Genomic DNA, 19,820 nt, shown 5'->3' with positions numbered 1-19,820 from the left:
CACCATACCCACCCTCACTGCACACTGGCATTTGGCTGACCAGCTGTCATGCCTGCACAACCCCCTTACCCCAGCAGTGATGCAACTTCTTATTCTTATTCTTATTCTTATTCTTATTCTTATTCTTATTCTTATTCTTATTCTTATTTTTATTCTTATTCTTATTCTTGTTATTATTATTATTATACATAAAAAAGAGGTGTGCAAGGGCAGAAGTACTTATTCTTTTCCTGTCCTTCACACTGGCTGCATGCTAAGTCAAATCAACTCAATTGGCAACTCCAGTCCACGCACAGCTGTGAAATTCAACCTTGACCTGCCCACAGCCCCAGACACACAGCACCTCTTCTCAGTCCCATGACTGAATTTTGGGCATTGCCCTTCAGCATAAGGGCAAATTCCTCCCACCCACTTTGACTCTGTCATCCAATAAACTGAATGGGATTTCTGAGTATCTAACATCTATTTCTGGAACAAACAAATGAAACAAAGTAAAGCACACATTCTCAAACTGGCTCTAGAGACCGAGAGGAACCATTAACTCCTCTCAAGCTTAGGAGAGATATTCACCATCCATCACCAGAACAGCTGGGGAAGGATGTTCTCAGTAGTATGAGCATCTCTGACAGAAACTGACAGATCCTGTTTTGATTTCACAGAATGACAAAGCTTCATGCAACCATTGTACTATTGCTGATGAGACACATAATACAGTTTAATACAGAGCTCTGTATGAGCATTTCTGAGCCATGTGGAGATAGAAGGAAGGAAACTGCTGGGCAGTGGTGGGTGGGGGTTAAAGAGAACAGGACACAGGATGTAAGATTAGTTTTGAAGGAAAGAAGGTTATGCCAAGACCGGGTGGCATGTCTACAATTGCCACTTGTTACCTTCTTTTCCTTGTGATGCATTAAAGTCCCAGGCCTTATGTCTTTAACATGTGTATCATTTCTGGACTGTTCAGCATGACTGTTTGAGTTTACATCCATTAAAGAGCACTTCTGGAAAGCCTAGGAAATAAATACTACAGGTTATCATGAGACCAAGAACTTTTACAGAGAAATATCTGGAGATGACCAACTACAAAGAGAGCGCTTGTTTTTAACAGTCACAGCTCAACAATGTTTTCTACAAGCTCATGAGATAATAATAGAGATTTCAGACTAGCAGATTCAGAGAACCAGGGCATCCCTTCCAGCCTCTCAAGACTCTAACACCATGCTGACCTCAGTGCTCCCTGTAAGGAGGACAAGCCTGATTTCTGAATTTGCAGACAATGAAGACCCACAGATGTGCCTCAGACTATCCAAACTCAAGTAGGAAGCCCATGACAAACTTGGGGCTATTATAGCACCTATTTCCTTGTGGGTGATAATGCAAGAGTTACATACCTCCACTTCTCCCACACAAACTGCAATTAAAACTTTAAACAAGGAGATGTGCCTTTGTCACAGTCTTTGATAATGAGCCATAAATTGACTGTCCCAACCTGTGGGTTTGTGGACACTGGCCTCCCACCACGCATCCTCCAGGACCTGGCCCAGATTTTCCAGCCATTAATTTTGCTGTCCTCCTTTCATTTCCTTTGAGTTTCTCTATCCAGCTGGCTCCCAGATCTGGAGGAGCAAAACTGGCACAGCCACTATCACTGTGCAGTGCAGGCAGCAAATGTGCCCCACCAGAGATTCTGGAGGCCTCGACTGGGACATGGCCTGGCTGCAGTGAGCTGTGCAGGGAGGACACAGCAGAGGGGGGAGTGCTCACAGGAGTCAGGCACACTGTGACAGGCAGTAAGATCATACTGTTGGACCATACAGTAGGGAAATTATTTGATTGCTGGCAGCTCATTAAATTAATAGCCCTGATTACAGGTTAGAATCAGGCCTGTTCTTTAAATACGGTATTCTTTATATGTATTGCATGTTTATGCAAAATCAGAAAAGAATAACAGAAAAAATCAAGTGCAAAAAATCAGGATATAGACTTTCTTCTGATTTTCCATTACACCTTATTTGTATGTGTTAATAGATCAGAGTACCCAAGATGACATGAAAGTAATAGAAAAAATAGTCTTGCTCCTAACAATAGAGGATATGGACTTTTCCCCAACTTACCCATTTTATGAGACCAGTGATGTGGATTTGAGTAAAGCATCCTCAAAGTCTTTCAGACTTTAAGTGTCAAAAACACTATTTCCCTTTGGTATTTTTTATCACCTTTGCTCTGAAATATCTGTAACAGTCTCCAAATAGTTTGTGCTATAGCCACTGATTATTATGATGCCTTTTCCTGCTTCATTAAAAATCTTCACATTGCACTCAAGTTTCTTCTGAACCTTCACATTCTTAACAGGCTTTTCAAATGGGAGATACATGGATATTTAGTGATGGGTGCAGCAGCACAGCGTGGATCTCACTGATCTTGTACACAGACATTCAAACACACCATGTTCTCACAACATCACTGACCTGGGAGCTCCTGTCAACTTGTTACTGCAACTCCTGTTCCTTTCCCCGGCATGCAGCTGTGGCCTGGCCAATATGCTGTTGTTCTTCATGTGGACTTTTTATTCAGCAAAGCATTATGACCATTAAATGATTGCTATCATGTCTCTGCTGTCATACTTCACTGATCTGAATTCAATGATTTTACACAGTAAGGATTTTAAATGTATTTCCTGGCTTTTGATGAAAATACAGAGAGATACTGGGCCTGTTGCTGCTCCCTATGAGACCTGCCTACAAACACCTGCATCAAGGTCAGTGATTTCAAAAGCAGACAGGTCTCAATTATGCTGCAATGGGGTTTTTTTTTTTGTATACTCTGAGGTGCCAGATTTTTATAAGAATGTTGTGTGATGTTTGATCAAATGCCTTACCAAAATGTTTACAGGTACACAATTCAGTTTAAGCAGCCAAACCTGCTACTTGATCAAAGAGTGCTGTTTCCTTTGACAGCTCTCTGTTCCATTACTTTGTGCTCACTAGCATAACTGTTTATGTCTGTCCTTTAGTTCTTCAATCATTGAATTCCATATCTCATTTTCCATCTTTCTGCCTATGACTGACATCAAACTAATGACCTGTAGCTCTCAGATCAGGCAATTTGCCCCTTCTAAAACATGCTATTCTGTTAAGCTTCTAAAATACACCTGGTATTTGGGATTGGTTTGAAATGAGTATTGCTAGCCCCCAAAGCTAGCATTTAAACACCCATTCCCTGCTGAATGCCATTCCCATGCCTATTTCTCCTCCTCAGCTTCCCTCAGCCCCCCTTTCCATACCTTACCCTGCACTTCACTGTCCCCAGCTGTGAGGCAGAGGTTGCTTTCCTGGAGACAGAGGTGCTGTGACATCTTCTGTGTCCCCAGCCCTGCTGCCTCACATCAGCACACGGGGGGGATAAGGGTGAACTTCTGCTCTCAGTCCTGCAAACCAGCACTGGTGGCTGAGAGCTGAGGCAAGGAGCAGGGGGCACCCTCAGACCTAACAGTTACAGCCCAGTGCCCACACCTCCTGTGCTCTGGGTGCTCCCTTGGCAGCACCAAGCCCTCCTGCTGGCAGGTGGACAGCCGGGATCATCTCATGTTGCGACAGCGCTCTAAAACACCCCAAGTTACAGCCAGTGAGGCTGGTCCACATCTCCCTTCCTCTTGAGAGGACAGAGGGTGCCCCTGGGAAGCTGGAGCTCACTGATGGTAGCTGGAATAGTTGGCATTTACTGCAGCATTTTCATCACTGAAGTGAACTGTCCTGTATGAAGTCCAGTGAAGGACCAGCAGGAGAGCACTCTTCTATGCCACTGGCAGAGGGATGTACTGGTTACACCCAGGGAATGGGCAATGTCTCAGTGCTCAAACATTCTGGGAAACTCTGGAGCATAGCACAGCCCACCAGGAGCAGACCCAGTTATTCTCTGCTCCCATCAAAGACAGCACACGTGACAGAGGCTCTCAGCACCTTGCCAGTCTGGTTCTAGTGAACAACACGAGGCCAGAGACAACCACACCAAATGCACACCAATGTTTCACTTGTCCCATTTGCATGTGCAGGCTTCTCCAGTGGCAGATACTGCATTCTGGACCCCTGTCTCAGCTCCAGACCTCTTGGACAAAATCTGGTAGTACTTCCAAAAAGTGTACCACTCAGTGCCACAAAGTGGTACCAGGTGAGGTTGGCAGACCTACTTTGCTTCATGTTCTGAGCTGGAAATTGCACTGAGGCCCTAGAAGTGATCCTGGGCACAGGTGTCCTCATGTGCAACCCAAAAGGCATACCTGTAATTCTGCCATTATTTTATCTCCTTCCTCTTCCTCTTCATCTTTTACCGCTGGTGATACAGCATGCCCTGTGCTCCGAGACAGTGCCTGGTCCTCTTTATGGGCTTTGGGCTGTGCTGTTTGCCCAGCATCTTCACTGCACTCCTGCAAGGGGATGAGAAAGCACGGACAGATAACACAGCTGAGCCCTCCTGATGCAAAGTAAACACCAAAAATTCAACACTGCTGCAACTCCTCTCTTGCAAGGTCCCTCTTCCTGCTACTTCATCAGTTCAAAAGCAACCAATATTGCTGATGTGATTATATGTTCACAGATTAAAAAGCTTCCTAAATTGGACTTCCCACCACTTCCTTCCACAGAACAGATGGGGAAAACAAGCCCAAAGAAACTAATTTGCAACATTTCTGTAAAAACACTCTCAAATCTGACCTGATCTTCCCCATCTGTTTAAGGCATACTTTGTTGTTTTTTTTTTTTTTTAATTTTAATCTTCTTACCACTCTAAATGAAGAAAGCCTGTGACTTGCCTGCTGCATTGCTAGGAGATAAGAGCAGCAAGACTCCTGTAAACAGAACTGATCAAATTTTACTTGCTCATTTGGCCTAACAGAAGTGCATCCTGGTGAGCAGTTTCAGTAGCTCTCCAGGACACAGCTCTGCCTCAACTTATTTTGTGGTTCATAGGCTCAAGCCTGTGTCTTGTCTCTCTGCCAACCTCTCATCAGGAGTCTGGCTGCCTGGAGTATGAATCACCCCACCTTGAGAGCAGCAGCCTCTTTCCTGGCTGTGTAGATGACATCTCCTGATCTCGTGGTGGTCAGTCCTGCCCCTGGCAGGTAACTGCGCCGCGGAGGGGGAGGAGGTGGAGACTTGCTCAGCTTGTCGTTATCCTGCTCTCCATCAGCAGCTTCTTCTGCAGGTAAACAGAGCAGCACACAAAGCAAGCAGAGGTCAAGGAGAGGAAAATAGGATTTGCATAGCTGCCTCAACTGGAAAGGAAAAAAATGTCTTAAAAGGTCCTGTTGCTGAATATACGAACAGAATCACATTTGGTATTCAGTGTAAGTTGAAATGAAAGTAAACTGTACTTGCACAGAGAAAGTGGATCACTTCCCCCAGAGATTTTCAGCAGAACTCCTGTCCTCTAGGCCAGTCTCTGGGTGTAGCCATCAGTGTACAAGTGGGGTAGCAGAGCACACATGTGAAGGTTCTGGGTGCCCTGCTTACAGACAGGGCCCCTCAGCCTCCTCTGAGAGCAAGGCCACTGGCATGGAGACAAGGAGACACCAGCCTGCAGGCTTCTCATTGCTCTCAGCCATCCTGAAGCAACCAGCACTCCTTTCTGCTCTGCCTGGGACGTGCTGCTGTCAAGGTGCAAGGAGCTGAAGAGTTCTGTCTATCTCATAGCTGGACACAACTAGCTAAGTTCACACAAAGGCTGAGTGGAAATGTAAGCAGTACTCTAGAGATGCCACCCTTGCATTTCAGTGTCCTCTCATCTCTGAGCAGGCAGGGGATCACCAGCAACTGCACTTGCTCCTCTTCTTAGGGAGCATTTGTTTTCACTTAACTTGCCGTAATTCCAGGAATGCAGAGTTTTGCTTTGAATTACCATATAAGAGCCCTATACATGCTTTTTTAAGCCCAGAAGATTCAAATACCAAATGCAAAGGCCAAGCAGAGCCACCCCTGCTTTCTGAGAAGAGTCTTCCTAGAGAAGACCAGTTTCAAACTGGCATTGCCCCTGAGGATGCTGCCCCAGCAGCTGCCACCTCCTCCTCCCCTCTGTCCCTGGACAGCATTTCCAGAAGCAGCATGACCCAGCTCACGACCTATCCCTGTTGAGTTTCTGCTTATAGGCTAAGCATCAGAAATGTGGCAACAGCCACTGTTTTCACACTGCTGTTTACAGTGTTTGTTTCCAAGAGCAAAAGAATGACCTTTCTGCAGCTACTCAGTGTTATATAAACAGCTGGAATAAATATAGTCCAGAAAGATAAAACATCCTGCTTTTGGGATTACCCAGCTGTTTAGGGCTAACTGTTCCCTCTGGGGAAATTATTGCATAACTGCCCACTCCTGGGCCTCTGTCAGGCTCCTCCAACACTCCAGCTTGCCCTGGGGACTGGATGGAGCCCTTGTCTGACCCAGTCTCATCTTTGTTTCCTTCTTAGCTCAAGTGTTCTTTGAAGCTGCTTAAGCTTAAAGAAATGCTCAGTTGTATTATCTCCCTCCCTGGTTATCTGGCACTCACTTGCCAGATTGCAAGAAGAGTGAATTTCCAAATGTACTTTACATTAGACCACTTCTTTGGTCAACACACACCACTCAGTTTTTAATTACATCAGATGTACTTCTGCTGTAAAATCAGAGTGATTCTCTAAGATGGTGTTTAGCAGACTATGATGTAGGGCTTTTGCAAATCCCTACTCCTTTTAAGGGGCACAACCCATTACCCTCAAACTGGTAGGGATTGCAAGAATTCCAAGTTCTTCTCACACTTAATGAGAGTAAGGTTGGATGAGAGACACAGAAGGCACAAAGAAAACATGATTCTTACATCTCATTCACATCTCTGAGACACTCATCCATCTCCATCCTCAAAATGGGAGATAAAAACAGGCAAGATATATTGTCTCTGAGTGTGGCAGGTGCACTGTTTATTGAAGACTCATCCCTCTCACATCCCTTAGCTGGAGTCATTAAGGAGAGGCTGTGATGGGGTTTGCTCATGTCAGTGCAGTGACACCAGGCTGCACATAAAACTTCAAAGATGGATTTCTATTTTATTTACTAAACAATTATATTTCCCCAATATAAATGGGAAGGAAAAAAAAAATAAACGTTGAGGAAAAAAATTCCAGGGAAGATTTTATTCTGTTTTTTTTTTCCCTCTGGCAAATTTAAAGAGGGAGGAGGAGTAAATGAACAAATTTAACTCACTGAGCCTGAGACTGCCTGCCCATGAACAAAACCTACACATTATGGAACCTTCTTTGGTGCCAAAGGGCTCAGCACTTCTGTGAACAAAATGGGAGTTGTTTGTCACCAGCTGTTTCACTTAACTGCAGAATTTTTCAAGGGCACAGATAGATGGGAACGAATTGCTCTCACCATACAGAATTCTACTTGTACCAAAATAAATCCAAAAGGTTTCAGAATAAAAATGCCTGCCTTGAAGCAAGACTCTGCAGTCAGATAAACTCTCTTTAATGGAAGTTACTGATCACTCATCACTTGCAAAAATCAGGGCATTCTCACATATGAAGGCACAAAGAGAGATGAAGGAGACCAATTTCTAATGTACATGCTAGGAAAAAAATCAGATTTTTCACGGAACAGTCTTGCTACAAAGATGAGTTAGTCAAGACATTAAAGAAATGTTTACAGAGTCATGTGGAAAAATGTGTAAAGTGTGTAATTTACTTTGCTTTGTGCTTTGCAGAGAAAAAAACCAACAGTTTCTTCACCGGGAGAGGTTCTGGAGAATGGATGAGACAACACAATCTGGCAACATGATCTTTCTGGATTCTGCAGTTTAGCCAACAGAGGGCTCTGCTCATTTATGGCCAAAATTTTTTATGTATTGTATTGGTAGATAGGTGGTCTGTCTTTTTTTATGCTGCTCAGTTTTCAAGTCTACAGCAGACTGGCACTGAACTTTTCATCCTGTCATAGAAGAGCTGAGTGGTATGTGAGATATTTAATCAGATATTAAGGGAAAGTTTTGCTGTTCCTGTATTTATGTTACTATTGCAGGATTCATTATGCACAACAGAAGGCAAATGTCTCAAATCTCATAAAACTTGTTCTTAAATCTGCTGGCTGCACACTGTGCAAAATTGTACTCTAGAAGAGGATTAGTTAACTGTGCGACTTAAAAACTTCTCAGTTACTGTGCTCTGCACTTTTTAAGATGTCACAGCTCACTGCACCCATATGGTACTTATTTTCACTGACTTCTTCTATTTATGCCACACATTATACAAGCTAATTGTGTTGATAGCCAGTAATCTTACTGAAGGGTGCCAGAATTCTAAAATTATTTTCTGAGGTTCAACAGAATTTATTTTAAACATGTATGTTACAAAACATCCAAGAAGACAAAACTTGGCAGTGTCAAAGGTACAGCCAGAACAAAATGCTGGATCTGAAAACACTCCTTCCAAATTCTACATGAATTTGTCTACACAACCTCTAGGGCATTGTTTTTCAGCTTTTTACCATGCTGGCATGCCAACACCTTGAGTGCAGCGTGCAGCTCTGACCTCCACAGCTCCAGAAGGACAAAGCGGGGTTAAAGGAGGATAACTAATCCAGCCCCTAGGGGAGGGAGCAGCTGGCCTGGATGGAGGGACCAGAAAGGCTGGAAGGTCACAGTTTGAAGTCTGTGGGGCAGGAGAGCTGCACACTCCCACTCCAGGAGAGCTCCAGGACATGATAAAGGTTTATCCACTGCCTTCATGATTTTAGGAATGAAATGAAGAGCTGTTGTTTGCCAGATTGGAGGATATTAGAGCTATGGGGAACTCAGTGAAGCTGGTGTGATACCAGTTTAAAAGAGATAAAGGAAAGCTCCTTCACAAGATGGGAGCTTGCTGCCACAGAAAGAGGATGCAAACTGTATAAGCAAGTATAGAAAAATTACAGGATAAAACTTCCATAATGGATATGAAAAGGAGGAGGTTTGGACAGTCCCCTTTGAAATGCTGGAATACTACTGGCAGACTGCAGAAGGCAGCTGGGTTCTGTGCTCCCCACACACAGCATCTCCAATTGCCTGTCAGGGACTGAGCTGGATGGGCTTGCATATGTAGCTGGGTAAGAATTTTACAGCTGATGTGTGTTTGGCTAATGGGACAAATCCAAGGTTTGGCTGAGGCATCTTTTTTGCTCCTTGGATTTTGAATAAATTCAGACATGGATTTGCGTGTTAAATGGTGAAAGAAATAGGACTGGAAGGACATCTCACATCTGGCTACACTGAGTAGCCCTACCTGTATAATTCTAGTTCAGTGCTAGTCTAAACCATTCTGTCCAGTGGTAGGGACCTTCCATGCTCCTCGTTGCCTCATGCAGCTTCAGTGCTTCACTTTCCTCATCTTTATGAGGTTTTTTCCTAATGCCTAACCTGGATCTTCCTGCTTGCAACTGCCAGCTTTTACCACTGTTCTATCCACACACAGCAAGTTATTCTTGCTTTTTAGAGCACATTTTTGTGTATTCAGAGATTGTTTTGCCCTTCCTCAAGATCACATCTATCTATACACTGAAAACATTCTAGAAAGTAGGAAAAATAACCTCTCCTTTGCAGATATGCAATTCTTTAGCCCCATTTACTCTAGCAAACCTTACCTGAGACTTCTAGCTTTTCTGCTGCATCTCCTTTAGGCAGGGCTGCTGGCTGGGGAGGCATCTCCAGGTTAGGAATGGACTTCATTATATTGGCCTGGGCTTCTTCCAAGAGCTTTTCAAATTCCTTTCCATTATAGTGATCAAGGTTTTGTCTTTTCTCTTCCCACTTCTTTTCAGCTTTCTAGACAAAACCAGTAAAGCATGTATTTATTTTTCTGATTTCCATTGTGATCACTTAATTAAAAATAAATTCCATGTGTAAACATTACAGGTCAGTATGGATAGATTCTTTCAATTCTAGTCAGCAACTAAAGGAAATACATGAACAGTAATTGCACACTGTTCTGACTTGTGCTAGATTTGACACAAACACATGCCAGACTGACAGTGGCCACTGCTCACTGAAGGAACAAAGCCAAATTTAAATCTGTGTCTCTGCCTTACTACATCACACTGGTGATTAAAGTGCCTGTCTGTAATAAGTCACAGCAGTTCACCTCTGGGTTTTCCCACTGGAAACCACTGCAGCTTCACACTGTTTCACTTTTACTTCTCCATAAGAAGGGATATGAAGATTTAAAGAGTGAACGAAATCCACGTATGCAAGTGTTGCCAGAGGATTATATGCTATTGGTTAAAAATAAGGTATTCTAAAATTTCTAAAACAGAATTCTGATTTTTTTTCAATAAAGATAATTTTAAAAACACAGTTACCTAATTTTGGCTACATGTAATTTTTCTGTTGCATTTAAAATCATAGAATAATTTGGGTTGTAAGGGACCTTTACAAGAGACCCTTCTGCAATGAGCAGGGACAAAATCAGAGGGTATCTTCAGAAGCACAGTGTAATTAGGGGTTAAGTACATAAATCCCCAGAATGCATTTGAAAAGTCCCACCTGCAGCCTCAAGAGTGAGACTGGGAGCTCAGACCCAAAGAGAGGACAGCTGGTTGAGTGGAATACACCGTACCTCAATCGATACAGCTCGATTTCTGCTACTTGCACTGTGAATTTCCTCAATGAAAAGGCTTTGCATGGTGGTGCCATTGACAGAGACCTGTGCTGCTGGCACGGGCTGGGCTCCTGCCGTGGGCTCTGGCGGGGCTGGGGTGGCTGAGGGGTGGCCAGCTGAGGGCACGGCTTCGCTGTGAGAGCCTGCAGAGGGAGAGCCCTGGGCGTGGGGCACCAGGGCTGCCGAGTGCTGGGACTGGTGCATGACAACGGGCGAGCTCTGCACGTGGTGGACGGTCATGGACGAGAAGGGGATGACTTCTGACTTGACTGATGACACCTGGGACTCGGATGGGATTGCTGGGAGGCTTTGCTGTGCGTGTCCCTGGGCGGGCTTGTGCTCCTCTTGGTTCTTCAGAGTGTCAGCTCCGGTGGACTTTTCCACAGCAGAGTATTGCACGGCTTGGGATGGATCCACACCCCTCAGCAGTCCTTCTGTAACGTGCCTGCCCGGCCAAATGGAACACAACAGCACAGGGTCAGCACACGGGCCGGTCTGAGCAAAATGCAACAATAAACTCTTGCAAAGAAAAAGCACCAAAGTCGAACAATCAAAATAGTGGCTTTTTATTTCCCCGATGCCCTCAGCTGTATGATTTTATAACTTTCTCTCAGAGTCACGAGCTCAGAATTTTAAAGAGGTTACTCTAACTCAGATGGTTTTGCCTTCTAAGGTGTTTACAAACCTTTGGTGATATACTGGCAGTTTCTCCCCAAACCAGGAGTTACAGTGGGTTGATTTTAGAGTGAGAATGGCAATCAGTTGATTAAACTGTATACAGTGTATCTATCTGAACGGGATGTTCCTGGACTAGAAGCACAGAAAGTGAAGCTACATACAATGAGAGGCAGCAGTCTGGCACATCGTCAGAACAGCTTCAAATGAAGGTTCTGCACCACATGATACTTCATAAAGCCTTTCCTGTCAAGAGTGTGGGGAAGGATGAGCTGAGGACATAAAGAAGCAACTATTTCTGGCAGCTAGCTGTGAAATGTCTGAGCATCTGAGTGTTGCAAGCCATCAAATGCCATGAGTTTTCCCATTATTGAAACAGACTTTATGAGGCTTAATATGCAATTTTGCTGCAAAAAATTTGGTAAAACTTTGGTATGCATAGCTTATTGTTCTATTTTTCTTTGCAAGACAGGAAATAACTGTAATAATTTTAAAGAAAAGAAACTAATGTGAAAGGATATAGACATTTGTCTGCATGGAAAAGTAAGTGATGGCTCTTAGAAAACCTGTTACATAAACCATCTTATCCATCTGCCAGTACTGCCAAATCCATTTTACATATGCTTCAGGATATATAGAAACACTGGCAACACTACATTCCTTAAAATAATGGTAGTGACAACAGGCTAATGACTTACATTTTCCTGTAATTGAACTAAATTGAGACCACCACCACTGTCAGTTTTGAGCAGAAATTAAACCCAATGCCCATTGAGTTAAATAAATCAGCAATTGTTTGCTGTTCAGATATTCTGACAAAGATGGCTAAACACTGGCACTTAGTGGACATTAATTTTTATCTAATATTCCAGCTTTCTGTAACGTATCTCCCTTGCAAAGAAGAGAAAAAGAATTTGAAGCGTATTCTTTCAGAAGTTTTGGAATACCTTTATCCACTTACACTATTTTCCTATTTTATTTCTTACTGTTACATTTTAGGGAATGAACCTTTCAGTGTCAGAGAATGTTTCTGTTAGCTTAAATTGCTGTAAATACCTAAAGTTGATTAGCTCAGGTATGAGATTGTTGCCACTGTAAGTTCTCTCATCCAGGCACTTCCCAGATCTGGAAGTGCTGTCTTGAGAGGGATTTAGTCTCAATTGTGACATCTCAGTGACCAAGGCTGCTGGTCAGAGTGGACTCACTGCACAGAGCACAGGAAAGGCTAATTCAATTTCCCTTCAGAGGGCTCTAGGATTAATCTATAATTACTGCAAGCAAGCCGAATTTCTCACATTTGCCACGGGCAAGGGGGAGAACACAAACCCAAAAGCTGTTCCAGCCCTGCCTGAGGAAATTCTTTAAGCCTTAAGAACAGAAAAGAAAAGGAATCACCTCCTGAGCATGGTGAGGATGTCAGTCATGCTGCGCACTCGTTTCAGCAGGCTGTCCAGCTTGTGGGGCTCCTCCTTCAGGAACCTCACGGCTTCCACCTCAATCCGCAGGATCGCTCGCATTTTGTTCTGCAAGGTTGGGAACTCTCCTGCAAGGAAAACAATTGTGAGGCTGAAGAGGAAATTATGAAAGGCCTGGGCAGTAAAAGACGATTGGGTGAATGTCAATTACTTGAATGTCTATCTCTCTCCAGGGGCCGTGCAGCAAGCTTCCTAATCCCAGCTTTAAATCTTTTTGAAAGTGAAAGTTAATGCCTCCAGATCAAAGGCAAAACTGCTCTCTGAGGTTAAAGGAAAAGAAACAAAAGTAAAAAGGAAAAGTACATACCTTTCAGGGTAGCAACAGCTTCTCCCACTTGACGCAAAAGAAAGGCTCCATCTTCAACGTCTTTGAGTGTAACTGTCTTGCTGGAAGCAGCAGAGTCCTTCTTCAGGTCTTCAACAAATGTCTCCAGCTCACTGGCAAAAGAAATAACATGGACAGAAAATCTAAGCAGGACTTTGATATTGCAATCAAATATATGTAAATGAATGAAGTAAACTAAACCGGAAATTTCAACTGTGGCACCTTTAGATCTGACACCACAGGCTAAACTATTGACAGGATACCATGAGCAGAGGTGAGAATGCTGGACACTCAGAGCACAGGAACAGGCTTGCAGCTATCCCAAGTCATTGATTTCTGTGACAGGCTGCAGATGTGCAGAGCATCTTGGGCTCAGGGCAGCTGTGCTGCAAAGGGCAGGTGGGCTGGTGACACACAACCAGCCAGTAGCTCTGGGGATACAAGTGTTCAAAGGGGAGAGACACTGTGCCACTACATCCAGCACTGGCTTGCCCCTTGTGTTTTCTCTTTGCTGATGACATACAGAGGAATACCCATCAGGTAAGAAACAGCCCAAAAACTGGCACCAAAAGCCTCTTGATACCACCTTGTTTATCTGCCAGGTACTGCTAGACAGGACGCAGGATCCTGTTTCTATGAACAGCCAGACTGAAACAGCAAGTGTGCATTGTGTGCAGCTCTTGCTCAGAACTTGGATTTATGAGTGGATCACTCTGGATGTTTCTTCCAACCACTGCCATTCTGTGCTTACTCCAGCTCCATCTGGTGCTTCCTTCTCACCTTTCCCAACATTTTTTCCAGTCTTCTTATATGTCACATAAAATTTTGCAATACTCAAGACACATAAACTCTGTTTTTGCTTGGGAGGGAGCCATTTCTTCCCATTTGAGCTTGACAACACTGCTTTAGGTGGAGTTTTCCACAGATACATAAAATTTTGTCAAAAAACCCAACCCTGAGATGCTTTATGGGCAACTACACAAATGCTGATGCAAACACCTTAAAAAGATCATCTCTTGAATATCTAGGAGAAATTCTCTCTATTAAGATACCAAATTTACTCACAAGAATATTCTAGGAAATAGTTTAATTTCAGATAGAAAAAAATGCAACTGACAAATCAGCCACTCATTTGAACCTTATTTTGGGCATAATTTTTCACATCCATCAGGGATCGGTTTTGCAGTTGCTGTAAGAGAATCAAGGTAAAAGAGGATTGGCAGGAAAGGGGTATGAGAAACCTGCCCTCTGCATTTCCACATATTTCCCTTCCACTGCCATGCAAAGCCAGTCATTTCCCAGACCTATCTCAGTGGGGAAGAAAAGCAGGTGGCCAGTAATGGGATAAAAATAAAGAAAATTCCTTACAGCTCTACTGTGTTTAAATCAGAAGCACAATCCACGGCAACACAACATTATTTCTCATACACAGAGGAACAGAAACAGGATCAGCATCTGAACATTAAGTATGCACAGCAAAGAGTTCATTTCAATCCAAAACTAAGAACTTTAGGAACTAAAAAATTACTCTGAGTTGAGAATCATAAGCTGTGTCTGAACAGATCACAAACAAGTGGAGGTAAACGATCCTGTTCCCACTTTCAGACCACTTCTCCCAACGCTTCTTCCCTCAGAACATGGGGAGTTCCCACTAGCATAAGAAGACCTGCAGGAAACAATGCACTGGACCACACGATGGCAGCAAGGGAACACTTCTGAGGGTGTTTCTCCAGTGGCAGAGGCTGCTAAAATGCAGGTATCTGCTGTCTCTGTCTGCCTCTGCATTAGAGGGCACAGACACACTCTAGCAGGAACTGGAGGAAGAATGTGGCCTATTGTCACTAAGGCAAGGGCTCCTGCTCTACAGGACAGTGCTCTGCAGTCATGCATCCTCCCTGGTCCTTGCGCCCTGGTCCTTGCGCCCTGGAATTGGCACTGAGGCTGGGCTGAGCTGCTTTGGGAATCATGGGGTAGCCCTCCTCCCTTTTACAGATCAGCTGGAAAAGCAGCTTCTCAAATATTTGCATCTACCAGACAATAAAACAGAAAAAGAAAGATGCTTTAATTTGTTCATGTGTGGAAAGAAGATAAAGGAAAACACAGAACAATATTACAATGTTTGAAGGACTTTGAGGAAGCTGACAGTGGCCCACTGTCCCCTTTGTTCTTTGAGCAGAAATGGAAGGGTCATCACAAATCCCTTTGATTCCATATACTGTCAAACAAGACAACTGATCCTGAAATTACCCAGGGGATACCACATGACACTGCTTCATGTTGCTAACTGCAAGGGAAAATAAGCTTCATCCCTTAGGACCCCAAGACTGAAAGAGATTTGGTGGTCTCTAGAATTTCTCTTCTCTCACTGGGGGAAACACTTGGCTTTACAGATTGGCCTGAGCAAATTAGCAAGACATGCACATTAATGCAGTTTCAGAAGGCTAATACAAGATAAACAATTTTTCTGCATCGATATTTTACACAGGGAAGCCGAGGCAACTCTTGTGCTGAAATCTTTCTTTAGGCAAAAAAAAGCCTCAGAGGATCTGCCTCAGACTGAGTATCAGTAGAACAGGCTACAAAAAAACTGACAAAATTAATGGTAACAAATCACCCAGACCAGATGGTATTTGCCCAGGAGTTCTCTAGCAACTTGAGGTTGAAACAGCTGAACTACTAATGATAAGCATCTAACTTCTTGATTAAAATTGCTTTGGAACCAGATTCGTGGAAAGTGTCATAAATTATATAAATAAATTTTTTTAATGGTATGGGGATATCCTGGGAACTATATTCTTGTGAGACTGACACTTAGACAGGTGTGATGGATAGGTATCAAAATACAGAATAAACAATAAAGAATCAATGAACAATGGATAAATTTGCTGTGTTAGGTAGGAATTAACATGGTTTGTGTAAAATGAAGGTAAGTCTCACAAATCCACAAAAACCAGAAGTTTGGGGACAAAGTATAGTGCAAAAGCTTTCAGCAAGGTGTTCGAGGAAAAGCTTTCAAGAATGCAAAGTTGCCATGGGACAAGAGGAAATTCTTTCATGGATAAAGCACTGAAGTAAAGATAAGGGATCAATGAACAGCTAACTCAATGAATGTACTTTGCTGGTGGGCTCCACAGGGACCATTGTTAGGGTTGGTGCTTTTCAACATACCATAAATAATTTAGAAAAAAAGGATGAATAATATAACAAAAAAAATTCTTAAATGGCTACTATATTACTCAGGGAAAGGCAAATGAAAGGTGGCTGCACAGGACTGCAGATGGACCATCTGGTACTAACTGACCGGAAAACACCAAGATTAAATTAACTCCTACTGCCTGTAAAGTGTGCTCATGAGAAGGGGAGAAATGAAACCAAAATCAAACCACCTAAAACTAAAAGCCTCCCAAAACCCTAAGGTTTTATATGCAGTGATGCCCTTAGACCCTATGATCATCCCTTGAGAGTGAGAGGGTGGATATTCAATGCAAAGCTCCTGTGGCACACAGGACAGGGAGATCACACCACGCACGAGGTCACAGTGTGCCTGCATCAGACAAAGCTGCTGCAGGGCTCTCCTGCCTCCCATCCCCAGCCCAGCTGGGCACCAGAGTTAGAAAGGGCAAAGAGAAAGGCAAGAGGACGATGAAATGTAGAGAAAGGCATCTAGAAGAAGGTTAATTAAGCAGACTAAGACTTCTCAGGCTGGAAAAGGCATGAGTGGGGAAAAGGGAGTGGAAAGGGAGTGTCTATAACATAATGACCAGCCTGGCAAGGGTGAATATTCTGCTGTGCTTTATTTAAGAGTCTGGGGATTGACTGACAGATAAACAATTCAAAAACAAACAAAAGAGATTCTTCTGATATAGGTTCCCAAGTATCTGCTACTAGTAGCTCTCCCAGATTGCCAAGAGAAGTTTTGCTTTCATGAAGCATGGTTATTATTATTTTAAAAATCTGATACTTTTCCTAACAAAATATAAATTGTAAGTTACTATGGATAGTACCCAATTGAACAGATTGGATGTGGCTTTAATTTAAATACTGTGCTTATAACTCCCTTTTTAAAGTGTTTAAAATCTACAATATTGAGTGGCCACACCTCTAACATGCTTGTTATGACATAAATACTTCATTATGGTATCATAGCACTGTAATTTGTCCTTGTTCTGGTAATTCTTAAATCTAGTGTCTACAAGTGCTGTATTTACCATCTCTAATGCTGAGTCAAAAGACTAGAATGAAAAAAACCTACACATTTAATTCTGAGCGTGTATTTCATTGTCACAATTGTGCATAAACTATGTTTAACAGGTTTTGTTAGAAACCCTCTGAACTGTAATCCTGCTACAGTTGTGACACACGTGGGCACACTTCTGTAGGCACCATTAGGAATCTGTTGAGCAAGCTTTCTGCTCAACAGAATGCTTCCTTTGAAATGTACACCAACAGTTCTGTTGTTTACACCATGAAACTGCCAATAAGTTTATTTCCTTATTTCACAGAATCACAGAATGGGTAAGGTTGGAAGGCACCACAGTGGGTTACCTGGTCCAACCTCCCTGCTCAAGCAATAATCTTCACTTGCAGAAGGAAGGACTTTTTAAGCTAAGATTTACCACCTAAGAGTAGTAAATACATTTTTGTGAGTATTGCAGTAATCCTTAGGCTTCAGTGTCTCACATGAAGACAGTCTACTGATTTAGTCTTATGATTTAGGAAGGATCAAGAGGGTGACAGTTGAAATCCTAAAAAATGGCAAATTTTGTGCCCTATTGCTTTGCATTTGTTTGTATATCTGCAGTGGGATCAGTTTAGTTCTAAATGCCTATACAAAATATTAACCTTTTTCTCAATAATGTCAGTGACATTTGATGTGTAATTTTGTGCTGTATGCTCTTACTAGGACCAGCCATCAGCTGCTGAAATTATTGTTGTCAGATGTGCTTTTCTTTCAGGCTCTGACCCTGCATATGAGCAAATACATGACAAAGGAATCTCATCAGACACAACTGATTAAAAATAAATGTTTGTTTCTAGCATACCTCTAAAGAGGTGAAGTAACATTTGAATGATGGAAGGAATTTTCCTGGAACTTTAACAAATGAAGTAGCACAGAAGCAGCAGAAGCTATGGGAACAGGAAAAACTCCAAAACCTGGTAAAACAGAACCATGTTGCAATCCAAGTCCTACCCTTCATGAAGAGCTGTAACAGTGGATGCCACTGGCACTTGACCTCACTCTGTATCCATTGTATGAGGCAATGCCATAAACAGCCATCACACAAATTGCTCTTTCCACAGAGAACAGACAATCTAGAACTTGGCAGTGAGGCACACAGGAGTGAAGTGAGGAACAGGAAGGTCATTACTTAAGACTACAAACCAGCTGAGAATATTAATTACACCAGCACGAACCATTACTCCTCATTCAACCTTTCTTCACAGGACTCTCCCTCAGTAACACCCAACCTTCTCTTTACAAATGCACCTTTTTTTTTTAACAATAAGTATTAATGTGACAATTTATTGACCAACAGGAAGGATTTACTCTCTCCAGTGGTCAGGAACTGTACCCTATGGCTCTTCAGTCATAATTTCCTGACAAGCTGACTAGAAATTTTTCCTTATTACGGAACAATTTTTCAGGTGTGAAATAAATGTAGCAATAAATGTAAATAATTAGTTATATAATATCTTACAAATGTGAGTGTTAGAATTAGTTAAACTGTTTATTAATTTCTGCTTTATCTTGCCTCCTGCTGACTCTGAACTAAACCAAATTACTTGATCTCACCAGTCTTGGTGGGCCAAAGTTCTGGGGAAAAAATCCAGAATCTTCCAAAGGGCCTTTACATAACGACAGAACAAGGTACACAGTTAAGCAGATGGACACCTCAGTGAGTACATTTTAGACAAGAACTGGCATTGCTGACTGTAATTAAAAACTTCACTCCTCTATTTGAGCTTCCCCTACCTGTCCCATGCAGTAGCCAAAGCACTTACTATTGAAATCGGATTTTTGTACTTAAAGCCAAACTCATTACCTTCCTTTGAATCCCTTTGCTCTTGAGGAAATTCCTCCTCCTTCCCTAAAGCATAATGCAGGAGGCTGAAGGGGAGAACTAGGGTAGAGGGAGGCTTTCAGAGTACAGGGGTGGGCATGATCCTTACAGCCAACCCCCCCTTACAGGGGACTTCTGAAGAGGTTGAAACTCTTGGTACTGCTGGGGTTTGCCCAGTGGGCTGTGCAGAGAAGGACTCCCAGTCAGGACCAGCGAGCGGAACAACACAGACACGGTTTTACAGCCATTGTGATACCCAGCAAGGAAACACAGCTAAAACAGCGTATACAGGTGCAGCTTACCTGAAAACAGTGGTAAAAGTTTCTACTTTATGGAAGAAAAAGACAGGCAAAAGCAATAAATTCGAAGAGGTTTCTCAACCCACCATAACTTCTTTACAATCTTTTCCTCCTCGCTGAGGTATTTCTGCCTCTCTTGCTCCACCAGGTTGCGCTGTCGCTGCACAGGATCTTCAAGCCTCTTCACTGTTTCGATCACTTTGCCATTGATTTCTAGCTCTGCTTTCTTCACCATTGCCCTCAGCATCTCCTGGTTCTGCAGCTGTTGCACAAAAGAAATCAAGTTCAATTTTTCCTACTTGACTGACATTCCTGGCAACAGAACACACTGCAGAG

General features: G+C 42.9%; 1 protein-coding gene across 7 annotated transcripts in view; it reads right to left on the bottom strand.

Annotated features, from left to right (window-relative positions):
• The window catches only part of KIAA1217, a gene marked incomplete at its 5' end in the record, with an annotated part of 334,455 nt that overhangs the window by 6,801 nt on the left and 307,834 nt on the right, over positions 1–19,820 (bottom strand). For 6 of the 7 annotated variants that reach the window (XM_084211849.1, XM_084211846.1, XM_084211844.1 and 3 more), the window contains 8 exons: positions 891–1,010; positions 4,277–4,423; positions 5,039–5,193; positions 9,636–9,816; positions 10,607–11,093; positions 12,719–12,866; positions 13,106–13,236; positions 19,571–19,746. In XM_084211849.1, coding sequence (XP_084067975.1) covers positions 891–1,010; positions 4,277–4,423; positions 5,039–5,193; positions 9,636–9,816; positions 10,607–11,093; positions 12,719–12,866; positions 13,106–13,236; positions 19,571–19,746 — 1,545 coding nt within the window. The remainder of the gene's footprint in view (positions 1–890; positions 1,011–4,276; positions 4,424–5,038; positions 5,194–9,635; positions 9,817–10,606; positions 11,094–12,718; positions 12,867–13,105; positions 13,237–19,570; positions 19,747–19,820) is intronic. The other variant, XM_084211850.1, reaches the window with a different exon arrangement.

This window comes from Fringilla coelebs (assembly GCF_963513975.1).
Source record: "Fringilla coelebs genome assembly, chromosome: 1".
In the NCBI taxonomy this organism is placed as follows: Eukaryota; Metazoa; Chordata; class Aves; order Passeriformes; family Fringillidae; genus Fringilla; species Fringilla coelebs.
Note: the sequence above shows the minus strand (reverse complement) of the source record. Positions and strands in the feature narration are given on the sequence as shown.